Source organism: Rhodnius prolixus, unplaced genomic scaffold, assembly GCF_049639745.1.
Source record: "Rhodnius prolixus isolate KJV_2025 unplaced genomic scaffold, Rpr scaffold_4, whole genome shotgun sequence".
Classification (NCBI taxonomy): domain Eukaryota; kingdom Metazoa; phylum Arthropoda; class Insecta; order Hemiptera; family Reduviidae; genus Rhodnius; species Rhodnius prolixus.
Genome location: NW_027411614.1, coordinates 3,358,090 through 3,370,771, shown reverse-complemented (window position 1 = coordinate 3,370,771; position 12,682 = coordinate 3,358,090). Strand labels below are relative to the sequence as shown.

General features: G+C 34.3%; 2 protein-coding genes across 20 annotated transcripts in view; one reads left to right on the top strand and one right to left on the bottom strand.

Moving 5' to 3' along the window:
• Nucleotides 1–12,682, top strand: part of by (focal adhesion protein tensin) — a 572,440-nt gene that overhangs the window by 356,488 nt on the left and 203,270 nt on the right. For 9 of the 15 annotated variants that reach the window (XM_074132644.1, XM_074132635.1, XM_074132647.1 and 6 more), the window contains one exon: nucleotides 2,363–2,402. The exons of the other annotated variants lie outside the window; for them this stretch is intronic. In XM_074132644.1, coding sequence (XP_073988745.1) covers nucleotides 2,363–2,402 — 40 coding nt within the window. The remainder of the gene's footprint in view (nucleotides 1–2,362; nucleotides 2,403–12,682) is intronic. 15 annotated transcript variants of the gene reach the window in all.
• On the bottom strand, nucleotides 3,551–5,275 carry LOC141456535 (NSFL1 cofactor p47-like). Of its 5 annotated transcripts, none has more exons than XM_074132671.1 (3): nucleotides 5,079–5,275; nucleotides 4,821–5,010; nucleotides 3,551–4,732 (listed from the first exon to the last, which is right to left on the bottom strand). In XM_074132671.1, exon 3 carries the CDS (start codon nucleotides 4,611–4,613, stop codon nucleotides 3,648–3,650), a length of 966 nt encoding a protein of 321 aa, XP_073988772.1. In that variant the 5' UTR covers nucleotides 4,614–4,732; nucleotides 4,821–5,010; nucleotides 5,079–5,275; the 3' UTR covers nucleotides 3,551–3,647. The 5 variants fall into 5 exon arrangements, with proteins under 5 accessions (XP_073988772.1, XP_073988774.1, XP_073988771.1 ...); XM_074132673.1 differs by having other exon boundaries at nucleotides 4,806–5,002; XM_074132670.1 differs by having other exon boundaries at nucleotides 4,821–5,002.

Here is a 12,682-nt window from a genome sequence, read left to right as displayed (position 1 = left end):
TGAACAATCTCTTCACTCCAGGTGGCTTAACCTCCCTTCCGAAGAAAAATTCTGGCCTGTCCCGATAGCCTCTCCAATTAGCTCCAGCCATTACTTCCCTTATAAACATCATCGCAGTATCAAATAATACGCTATGATTCTTCTCCCTTGCAGGTTCGTCTGATTTTTCTTTACTCTCAATTCCCTGCCTCCTAAGATCCTGGAATTTACTAAATCATTCTTATATAGCCGATTAGAATGAATGGAAGAAAATGATTAGAGGAGGATTACATGATTTTAATTTCGGTTAAGCTATAAGGATGGCAGGAATATAGAGTACTGATCCATCCATTAGTTGTAAGGTTTATGTAAATAGTTGTATATAGTAGAGGGATGAATGTGTGAAGTGAATGTATTTATAAGTAAGAATGGAGAGTGAGTGATATTCTAGAGATAAGCACCTAGACGATGCTGGCTGTATGGCGAAAGCCAATGCCAAAAAAAGGGGAAAAAATCATCCCTGGAGAAATATATCGTACAAGGTGTCTTCTACAGCTTAGAGTGCCTGTAAGATCATATTTATAGGTACAGTTTGAGAAATGTTACAAGCTCATTTTCAGATACGCCTCTTTATAATAATTATAACAAAATTGGCAATTTATAGGTAATCCCAATCGAAACGCCTCTCTGACTTCCTAGGATTTTAACCATGAACCCAGAATAACATCCAAGTGCTTCTTCTTGTTGTTGCAGTAGTGGGGGTTTTTAGAAAGAGTTAAGGAACGTACAATCTCTAACATATCTCTTTACTCGGTCCATTACCTGTATAGGCCGATTAAGGTAAGAACTATAGTGACCGGTTACTATTTTCCAAGATGGGCCATACATTCCGTTATACTTGTGACCAATGGAGACCTTTTAACTGCACACTTTTAATTTTCTCTATTCTCACCACTACATAGACATTTTTCTTCTACTTCATTTATTTACCAACAATATAATAAATATCGATTTAGTTTATAGAATTTATTATGTAATACATTAAAACACATATTTTAATTGCCATTCTAGTTTACACAATATGATGTTCCTATTAAAATATTTAATTAGTCTCTGAAAGAATATCTTGTAACAAATCTATTTGGTTTCAACAATATTCTTTTACTAATTCTATATTTGAAACTCGTTTTCAAAAATTAAACATTTTAATTTTAATTAAACAAATTAATAAAGTTTAAATCTTTTATTCCAGTAAATATTTTTTAATCTTAAGACATACAATATTGGAAACATGAAATTTCTTTTATGGTGTTCAAAAAATAAATTGTGGCAGTTTAGGAAAATCCGCTCTGGAAAGCTATAGGGGAGTCGTTTTCGAGCTCTCTTCGGTGACGGCAATGGTTCCATAACTCTCTTGTGGAATAAAAGCTGAGTGTCCAAAGTAATTAGTATGAATGAATCAGTTTAGAGAAATGGTTAGAGGATAGAAGTTTAGGTATTGCAAGAGAACATAGGTAAAACGTGAGATTGGGTTTACCCATCATTGTAGTCTACCTATAAGTGTCAGTTGACAGATATTATGAAGAATCAAAACTGGTTTACCTATGTTCTTACTCCAAGTATGGCTGTACATGTTAAAATATCGAATTTTGACTCGTGAGATTTGAATTTTACTGATCACACTCATCAACCTAAGTCGGTAATCTCTTCATCAAATCTCAGTCTGATTAATCTACCTATGATGATGGATAGAAAGTCGGTAACCGGACAGGGATACAATAAACATGGGTTCTGCGATGGATAAAATCAAAGATATCCATCGCAGCGAAGCCTATCCACATTTTCCACAAAAAAATGTTCGAAACATATTTTTGTTTTTACTGGTAATAACTAAAAATGAAAATCTGCGCATTTGCAAGATTTATCAATTATCTATCAGGGATTTAAATATTAAAATGACCTACTTACTTATATAACTTTTATTTATATATTAGTATTTCCTTTTCTTATCAAAATAGAAGTAGATAAGAATTGCAGTTTTTATAATCTTTTATCACTATTAATATTCAAATTATGTGTGTAAGATAATCTATATTTTTGAATTGGCATCTTTTTTTAGGTTTATTTTTTGTTGATTAATTCTGTTTGTCTTGTTACGTATTGTTTATTCATCTTTTATTTAATGCAGGAAAAAATGTACATTTAATCATTACCGATCCTGATATTTTAATTTATCAATTCTATTATTTAATTTTCATCTCAATCCTTAAATTTAAACTTATAATACTGATTATTTTGAAGCTAAATCTTTTTTTTTTTTTTTAATAACTTCTTTCTACGTACAATTGAATTAATTTTACTATGTTTTTCTTTTTTTTTACAGGTAAGTCTACTCTTACTGAGAGCGCAAGTTCTTTTAATAGGTATTTATTTATTGATAGTTGCAAGCATTAATCTATGATATTATTACTAAGGTGTTCTTATATTCAGTTTTTGAGTTTAAAATATGTTAAGCCACGTTTAATGTAGGTCGCCGTTGTCGTTTCCTGCCTTGTCCATTGTTTTTCGGCTTCAGATATCCTCAAAACGGATATTACCTGAAAACTCAATAGCTGCTGAATAATTTTAAAGTTTGGATGATCAAGTTTGGGTGTTAAGACTATTATCCAGTGAAGAAATCTTGGTATGAAACATAACTAATGCACCCTTTTATGTGAACAACGATTCCAACAACGTCCGACCTGTGAATCCCATTTTGTTTCTGACCTTGTCCAGTACCGCTATGTCAAATTCCACTCCAGACTTCATAATAATCTCTTAATCCCGCAACTTGGCCTGTACTACTTTCCTAGTCATATCTTGTCTGTAGACTGAGGCGACGATGACGTTCCGACCACCTGGTAACCATGAAACAGTTGAATTCTTCGAATTCAATTCATTCGATAATTTGCATTAACTGTGTCATCATTGGATTTGGTTTGATTAGATTTTAAATGTACATTTTTATTAATATTTCTGTTTTATTTTGATTTGAGTTTTATGCGGTACTTTTGTACAATTTATTTTCTTCGCTAGTTAGTTGCCTCAATGAAATACGTAGTTGCGAATGCTTAAATAAAAAGAAAGGAGATGAGAGGGCGTGAGAAAGGTAGACTACTTTCTTCTTCGTCTGCAGTATTAACAGTATCTTTTAAAGAAACGACATCTTGAATAGTAATTTTTCTTTTAAAAATACACGATAAAAACGTGGTAGTCCCCAAAGTAGACGAAACTGCTTTGTTGTTGAAGCTGGTAAAAATAATCGATCGAGAAGTGCAAACATATTAATTATTTATTTTTGTACTTTTATCATTATTATTTTCATTTATCGTGCAAGGAAGTGTTAGCCAAATCCATGACTACTTCTAGGAAAACTTTACTCATTTTTTTCCAAAATTAAACCAGATTCAATTTTAATAAATACAGAATTACTTTTTTAAATAAACAAAACTTTTATTTAACTTTATTATATTTGTAAATAAATACCTATCTCAACTAATAGGAGAGAACGATACAGAAAAAAATAAACAAATTTATACAGTTGTAATAAGTAATGATTTTTATTGGGCATTAAATTTAAATAAACTAGTGTAGTGTATGTAAATTATTTATAAACTTGCCGTATGTTGTTACTTCACTCGCAGTAATAGTGACGAGTTAAGTATACCAGCCTGTTCAACCGTAATGTTATTGTCATTCAGCTCTTTACTAGGGAATGATGTCAATAATCGGAAATTGCCAGTACTGTACTGGGGACCAAGAGTTGTAATGTAAGTTCTCAGCTCCCCAATAGTATGATTGTGATTCAGTTTTACCTTTACTGTGCGACCATTCGACAGTCGTAATTGCACGGTCGTAACTGGTAAATTCTTATCTATTGGAACTGTTAGAAATTCTTCATTTTCCGTTGTTGTTTCATTATCTTTATTACTTGTTTCTGGTGGATCAATTGTAGTACCCAATATGTGTCCTTGTCCAGAAAATGGTACTTGTTTCCTAGGATGGTTTTTAAACGTTTCAAATCTATGATCTTCTACTTTTAGCCTGACCGCTGATCCATTGCTAGGTGCAATTTCTGGTGGTACTTGTCCAGTGGTAATTAAATTTAGAAATTCTCTATCACCTGGATTCTCTAAATTTCTTAACTGCCCTTCGTCCACCGTGAATCCATTACTCCAGACCCGGAGCACCATATCGACCAAATTCTGTGCATTATTTTCACTTTCAATCACTTGACCATCCTCGCCAGTTCTTCCTAGCCTGTGTCCATGACCTTGGAATGTGGTCTCATTCACCGTAGGATCTCCTACTGAAAAAAAGGAACTTCTAGCCGTATGAAACATATCCATAATAATGTTTGCACTGTTTGCCGGGCCTAATATCTGCTGGCCCGAAGAGACTGATCCTCCAGCATAGAAAGCTGCTTGTCCAAGGTCATTATTTTCATCGTTACTCGTACTCCCAGAGATGTTATTTGTAGCAGCATCTTGCGCTAGATTTGACAACACAGTATTATCTGATTGTGTTTTCTTAATTGACGATGAAACATCACTTTTAAAAAATTTACCTTCTGTTGGTTTTGATTCACCATCCATTTCAGCCAAGTAATTAGTCAGTGCCGCCGTATCGTTTAAATCGAAGAAATTTGCTACAGCTACTTCAAAATTCCACTGAGCGGATTCTAAGAAAAAGGTCCCCTTTTCCAGCGATGTACCTGTAATATTGCAGAATTCTTTTAATTCCTTTTCTTTTTTTTCCTCCATAAATACTATAATGAAATAACCTACACTTAATACACGCACCTAAATTCTGGATTTTCCAGTCATTCTGTGTGTACTTGCCTAATTTATATACATGTGATTTTTTTATTAAATTAATTCAAATAACACAACATATGATGTTAATTTTTGCTTCGCATACAGATCAAAATATGATCTTTAAAATGGATCTGTGTTTAAAGTTAGTTAAATTTGTTAACCCTCACCTAGAAAACTTATCAAATAAAAATTTTCATTTTCATTATAGTTGCACTTAAAATTATGAATGAATCTATTACTTACTTTTAGTTTTATTATATTAACTACAGTTTGAAGAGCGAAAAACAACACTCGGTCAGTTTCATTATTTTTAACCTGCTTTAGAGCAATAGACGTTTTACGGTTACAATAAAATAAAAATTATGTTTTGCCAAAATTATTCTATAAGTTACGACACAAAAGAAAATAAAGATCTCTTCTTCTTAATTTAGTAAACAAATAAAAAATAAATAAATAATTAAATCATATGTTTATTTTGGTATTAAACTTGAAGCACTGTGGCCTCTAATAAATTTCATTCTGAATAATTTTTATTTTCTCTTAGTACTGAGAAGGAAAGCTTTATTATTATACTCAAAATTGAGTTTTCACTGGAAAAACGGAAATAGTTAAACTGGAATTTAACAGAATAACTCAAAAACGAAACGTCTTAAATTACTCAAAACTCGGTATTCCAATACGATATACAATAGGCAAAAAAAGTATTTGCACACCCTGTTATTTTAAGGTTTCATATAAAAAAAATTCGCTTTTTTACCCAAATTACGTTTATTTAACTTCTTAAATCAAACACTATAAGATGATAAATATAAATATGCAAAAGAGTCAAATAAATTAAGTATAAACAACATAATGTTATTTTATATTGCAAAAAAAAGTATTTGCACAGCTGTAATTTGGGATCTCTTGACATGTAAATAAAACAAATGCCCTAACAAAAGAGGATTAACGTCCCCTTTGGTACTGTCTATACTCCCTTTACTAGATTCATTAGTTTTTATTGTGTTTTCAACTAGTGCATTGAGATGGCTCCAAAATCTAGAAAAATTCCTGTGAGACAGGAAGTGCTTATATTACATCGTGCTGGAAACAGTAATAGAGAAATCGGAAATAAAGTAAATTTATCGTTTTCAACAGTGAGGTATATCATTGAAAGAGGAACAACAGAAAATAAGCAGCGAACAGGTCGACCAAGAGCCTTAAATGAACGGGAGAGGAGGAAGGTCGTCAAAGACGCGCTGAGGAAACCAACTCACAGCGCTCAAAAACTTGTGCATGACCTGGCGTCTTGTTCAGGAAAGACGGTTACACCTCAAACAATAAGAAACTTCGTTCACAATAAAGGTATACGAGGCAGGCGACCCTTAAAAAAGCCATATATTAGTGAGGTTAATAGGAAAAAACATCTTGAGTTCGCCAAAGAATTTGTTAAAAAACCTATAGAATCTCGGGAAAAAATTATTTTTTTCTGATGGAAGCAAGATTGAGGTTTTTAAACCACAAAATATAATAACAATCTGGAGAAGAAATAATACTGGTTTGAATACAAAAAATATATTAAAAACTGTTAAGCATGGAGGAGGAAATATCTTGGTTTGGGGCAGTATGGCTTATTCTGGGGGTGGGTAATTTAAAAGTTATTGAGGGCATAATAACAGCTCGGTCTTAGGTGGAGGTGTTGCGAGGCAACTTGAAGGCAAGTGCTGTAAAATTAGGTTTGGAGAACGATTTTCATTTCCAGCAGGATAACCATCCAGAACATACGGCCAACATTACAAAAGAATGGCTTCTTTATAATGCACCAAGAAGATTACTGAACCCACCTCAATCACCAGACCTGAACCCAATTGAAAATCTGTGGCATATTCTGGACAGGAAAGTCCGCCAGACCTCTATTACAAGTAAGGAGCACTTAAGACAGGTGTTAGTTGATTCCTGGAACAATTTATCAGATGAGGTGACAAGAAACTTAGTTGAATCAATCGTAAGGCGTTACAAGCCGTAATTGAAGCTAAAGGGATGCACACTAAATATTAAGGACAAAGTTATGATTGGTTATGGGTCAACCAAATTAGTTTTTGCAATGTTTAACTAGGTGTGCTAATACTTTTTTTGCAGTATAAAATAACATTATGTTCTTTATACTTAATTTATTTGACTCTTTTGCATATTTATATTTATCATCTTATAGTGCTTGATTTAAGAAGTTAAATAAACGTAATTTGGGTAAAAAAGCGAATTTTTTTTTATATGAAAACTTAAAATAACAGGGTGTGCAAATACTTTTTTTGCCTATTGTAAGATTTTGGCTGAAATCCATCTGTCTACTACTGATAGTCAAACTTTAGAAAAGCGATTTCCCAAGTAAATAAATACTGTTCCATTTTTATTAAAAACGTTTTTCACTGGAAAATTGTTTTGTTTTTATTCGTAGGATATTTGAAATGCGATTTGTTTCTTTATTCCAGTGATCAATTATTCATTGAAAATCAATTTTTCTGTCTCAGGGGACCCCATAGCGAATATTTCCGATAAAAACCCCAAAAAGAAGTAATTACTAATAAAAAGAAGTAGATTTAATAGTTTATCCAAATTAGAATCTGGTGAGATATGAGAAATTCAATGCTCTCTCGCGTAGTGTAATCGGATTTCATTGAATCTCAGCACATTTTTAGCAAATTTAATTTTATTTAATACTGTATGATTTTTTTTTTTTAGGCTTCCTGAAGGAAGAATTTTTAGATAAATCTTTACTTAATATTTTTTCAGTTTTACTTGAACAGTAACAATTGATCTCCAGTGTTTGGCTATTAGAAACTGAAACGCCCTGTATGAACGTAATGTAAATTAAAGGTTAAATTAAGTATTCAAATTAGCGAGGAATCGGTCCAAATTGTAAACTAAAGTAATTGCCTAGTTTTTCAGGCGGACTTTACGTCCAACTACCAATTAGGTGTCGTGGACGGAGGCGACTAGCAAACATACTTTACTATAAATTTCTCATATTAACCATTAAATAAAATCCAAGGCCTCTAGTCCGGGAATCGAACCCAGTACCACAATGCATATTAGCTTCGTAGGTCTCGTCGGTCCAAATATTTGGTCCTTATTTTAATATTTTTACGGTTACTAAAAAGGTTAATATAAATTCATAAAGGCTAAATTACGAGACTAAAAATACCATTCATATTTTCGCCTTCATTCAGTTTTGTGCCTTTGTTTTTTTTTGCACGTCAATTTTTGCAAAATCTTTATTATTTATGATGGTTAATTAGATTAGATTAGAAATGACGGGGCGGGACCTTATCCCCACGGCACGACAGCCACAAGAGGCTTATTGTGCCTTCCCCTTAAGTCTAATAAGTGAAACCTCCCCTTCTAAAAAGGTCGAGAGCTTTCCCTACTAGTTCCTTCTGCGCTACGATCTCCTTTGGCCTCAAAGTTCCAAAGATGTCGTAGCGCAGTCTCTCAATTGCAACGCAATCGAACAACAGGTGAGAGGCCGTTTCCTCCTCCTCCTCCTGGCACAATCTGCACAATGGTTCCGAGCTAATAAGCCCTATCTTGTGCAGCAGCTTTCTGAACTTTCCGAGCCCTGTGAGAAGGCCTGTAACCAAAGTGATCTGGTTCCTGCCCAAACCTAGAGTCACTTTAGTTCTTTGTTTGCACAACAAGGACATGACCCTCTTGCTGTGTTTGACCCCAGGAAGCATCACCCAGTACCTTTCATGTTCTCTCCAGATCCAATCCCTGAGAGCCTCACGAACTGAACCCCCAGTGATCCCCAGGACTGGTTCCGGACAATTGAAAGGAGTACTAGCTCCATTCCTGGCCAACTGATCCGCTATTTCATTCTCCTTAATCCCCACATGGCCCGGCACCCATTCCAATCGGACTTTGTTGTGCCGAGCCAGTTGATCTAGGGCCTTTTTACATTCCCAGACCAGGGAAGAGGTAGTTCTGAAGGAAGAGAGGGCCTTCAGTGCCGCTTGACTGTCCGAAAAAATGCAAATCTCCCTATGTTCACCTGCAATGTTGGTCAAGTAACGTTTGTATATTATTTTAGATACATTTCTTTTCCATGCAAATTTGTAGGCAGATTTTGATTTACAAAGAAAAAATAATAACCGAAAATATTCCCTTTAAAACATCATATTAGTGTTTGGGGTAATTTTCAATTTAGTATGCACTTATTATGACGGTACTATTATGTTTAGTGTGTGTATTAGGGATAGACTCTCCCCACCCCCCCTAGGCTTCACCCATTCCTCCCGCGGAACGTTTAGTATGGTACATGTTTGTTGAAGTACTGCGAAGAGAGAGAGAAGCTAGAAGAGAGTCAACATAATAATGTGTATATAAAGTCCCCTTTCATCTTTTACCGACACCATTAGTGAGTGACTCTATATTGCGCACCCATACTTACAGAATCCTGCTTCCCTCTTAAAGCATTTCTTTGTTAGGAATAACCCTGTTCTCAGTTGAAAATTTTATTGAGTGTGCCTGCTATTTATTTTTTATTTTTTACCAACAAATAAATAAGACTTTTATTTTTAATGATTTACATTTTTTATTGCATTGAAATTAGGATGAAAGTCGCGCGTTTATTTTAGCAATTTAGGAAATAAATTCTTAAAAGATACCCTCTTGACTATTTACCAGTTAAAATAATGTATATTTGGTGTGTACGTATATAATTTTCTCTTACTCCTTCTTGTAAAAAAAACAAGAATATTGCTATCATTAAAACATATTGTGTATGCGTGTGGTATTTATTGCAAATTAAAAACGTAAAATCCCCCCTAAAAAAATAGAAAAATTTATATTTCGGCACAATAATAATTTTTAGGCCTCAATTGGTCAACCGGAAACTGGAGACATTTTTTTAGTCAGCCTCCGATACTCATTGAATGGGAAATACTTTTCTGACTAATGAAAACAACTATCTGGTGACGTGTACACCCATACGACTTTCTCTTACTATGGCAGGCCTTCCGGTTTCTTTAAATTTTGAAATTCAGTCCCATATTTGATTCTTAATAATAGTATAAAGGAGCCCAATACAACAGTAATGGCGCTTTAGAGGCAAGCCTCGCTCTTAAACATATATGTATTTGAAAACTCGAAAAAGTCCGAGTTTCCGCATGATTACAAGAAATACTTTGTCTTCTTTATTAGTTGAGTACAAATAGTAAATAAATTACCAAGTTAAATGATTGCAAATTCATGCAGCAACTTTATTGTGCAGTAAAAATGCTTAAAAATTGTACCAGACTTTCTTCCAATAGACTTTTTTTCCCCTTATATCAAGAGCAAACTTAATTAAGTCCTCTTTTTTTATCGTGATTTTGAACACATGGCTTTTCTATATGGAACTTATCTTGCCGGTCTATCACGTAGTGGATGCAAAAGATTTTTTTATTGGGTTTTTATTGCGTTTAATGGTTAAAGCTTACTTTTAATGGTTAAAGTCTAGTTTAATTAGTCAGTGATATATAAGTATCTTTCTTTCCTTTTTTTTTGTGTAAGTACTCCTAATAATAAAACAAATATTTCAATGTTAACAATTTTATCTGTTGTAAGATGCGCTTTCATGCATTCAAACTTGTATCTCCAGAACCTTAATCTGAAGCTGAATGATAAAATCTCCTTGGGTAGCCCAACCCATGTGTTCGGCAGGCTTCTGAAAAAAAAAATATATCTTATGTATTATAATATCATGTAAATATTCAGCCTTAACTTGTCACTTATAAATTTCACCTTTACTACTAAGTATTCACTTTGAAGGTGGTAGTGACAAAGTAATATTGGACATTAGGTTGACATTCTTGTTAAACAATAGGATCTATGTGTTATGTCTGGTTGATTTACTTTCTCTGTCACGTATAATGTATCTTTAAGTTAACATACTGGAGTACAAAATTTATTGTCTTGAGACTTCCACTGTGTAAGTTCTGCCCACTCGTATTACTTAATAAAATATTGAGTAACTTTTTTTTGAGAAGGAAGTGTGGCAATTATTGTGTGATCGTCAGGATGATATCATTTAAGTCATTGTGAATCTCAAAAACACATGATGAAGCCAAATGATCGGGAAAAGAGGTTTTTGAGTTGTTTTGGGTGGATCTAGGGGAGTACCTTTGGAACTATTGCCTCATCTTATTAAAGTGTTAGGCAAGATCCATCCTGCAGCACCCTTTCTAATTTCAGTTTTGTTGTGAGAAGTCTCAGTATCTGGGAAGGCTCTAGGTGAGAGGATATCTCTACTTTTGACTCCTGGTCATTTCTCAGGCATTTTAAATGATGATGACGATCAGCTCCATACTTCTCAGAATATGTGCAGCCGGAGTTACCATAACCTGAGGTGTCGTGCTTGTCTTAATTGACTTAGTGGAGAAGCTGGAAGATTGATGGCACTTAGTTGACAAGAAAATGGTTATTCATAACTTCCAGCACCTGGCTTGTTGCAATGAGTTTGAAAAGGATTGTTGGGTGATGGGGAGGGGACGTTTAGGTATTAACTCCTATGAGTGGTTGCCCCAAAATACCGGTTCTGCGTTCTTTCTGATAATTTTATTTAGAACTTGAATAGTTACCAGGAATTAAAAGGATTTTTTTTAATGTTCCTAGAATCTTCCTACTTATTTCTATTTATGGTGGGCCATTATTATAATATCTAGGGAAGTCAATGGGTATTTAAGGCTCCTGTGAATGGTTAATCCTTGCTGCCCGTCTTCCTAGAACCCTTTGTATAGAGAGCTTGGTTGAGTGGTCATAAGACATCTGAAAATGTTCAGTTTCACAATATGCCCGCAACAAACCTTAGCGTGAATGGCCCGTTCGCTCATTTTCTTTGTATTATACCAAAGTTGAGTAGCTCATAATGAAACTTTTCACTAGTCTACGTTTGAGATTTTCACGTATTCTCCACCCACCCCCACAAAAGGGCTTTTGTGACACCTCTTTTGGGTCATGTTCGCTGCTAGATAAATATCATTCGAACAGGCGTTCTGCTGCCTTATAATTAATCCTTATTTAATTAGTCCTTATTCAAATTCAGTTAAAAATTCTTACTCGTATTAGGATGTCCAAGCAACCCCCAGGAAATCTTATATTGGCCTTATCCCCTCATAAGTGCATAATCTACTATAGATTCTTAGAGTCGCCAGTCTTTAACTGGGTTAATGATTCTGGGATTAATCAGCTCAGTTAGTTATAGAGAAGATGATCTAGCTATTATCCTGAGAGGAGGGGGGGAAAAAATGTTTTCGTATTTTAGGTGATCTTAGAGAAAGGTAACCCTTGGAAAAATTAAATTTTAGTATTTGTTTCATCTTTGTTTTCCTTCGAATCATAAATTAATTAAAACATACAGACGCACACATAAATAGCACAATACAATTTTTTTGCTTTTGTTTTATTGCACGACCCCTAAAAATAAAATATAAAAAATTAGGTCAACCTCCTTCTGAAACTTTGTATGTAATTAAAAAGAGCTTGCCAGTCAACCATGAGCACAGTCCCCGGGACTGGAAATAGAACAGAGTGTGGAGTGACGGAAAAAAAGAGAAAGAAAACTGTTCCATGTATTGAAACACACTCACAAACAAACCATGGTGGTGAACGGCTGTACGTACCCAGGATGGCTAGCCAGGTTACCTTAACTTATGGTGGGCCATATTCAAGAGAAGAATGGCACCACACCCTTTCTTTCTTTACTGCCTACAATTTCCTGTCACACACAGGAGAGAATGAGAGTGGGAGAGAAAGAGGGTGAGAGAGACGGACGAACGGACGGACATTCGCCCAGCGCCAAAGCTAGTAAAATAAACAGTTCTTTATGGTGA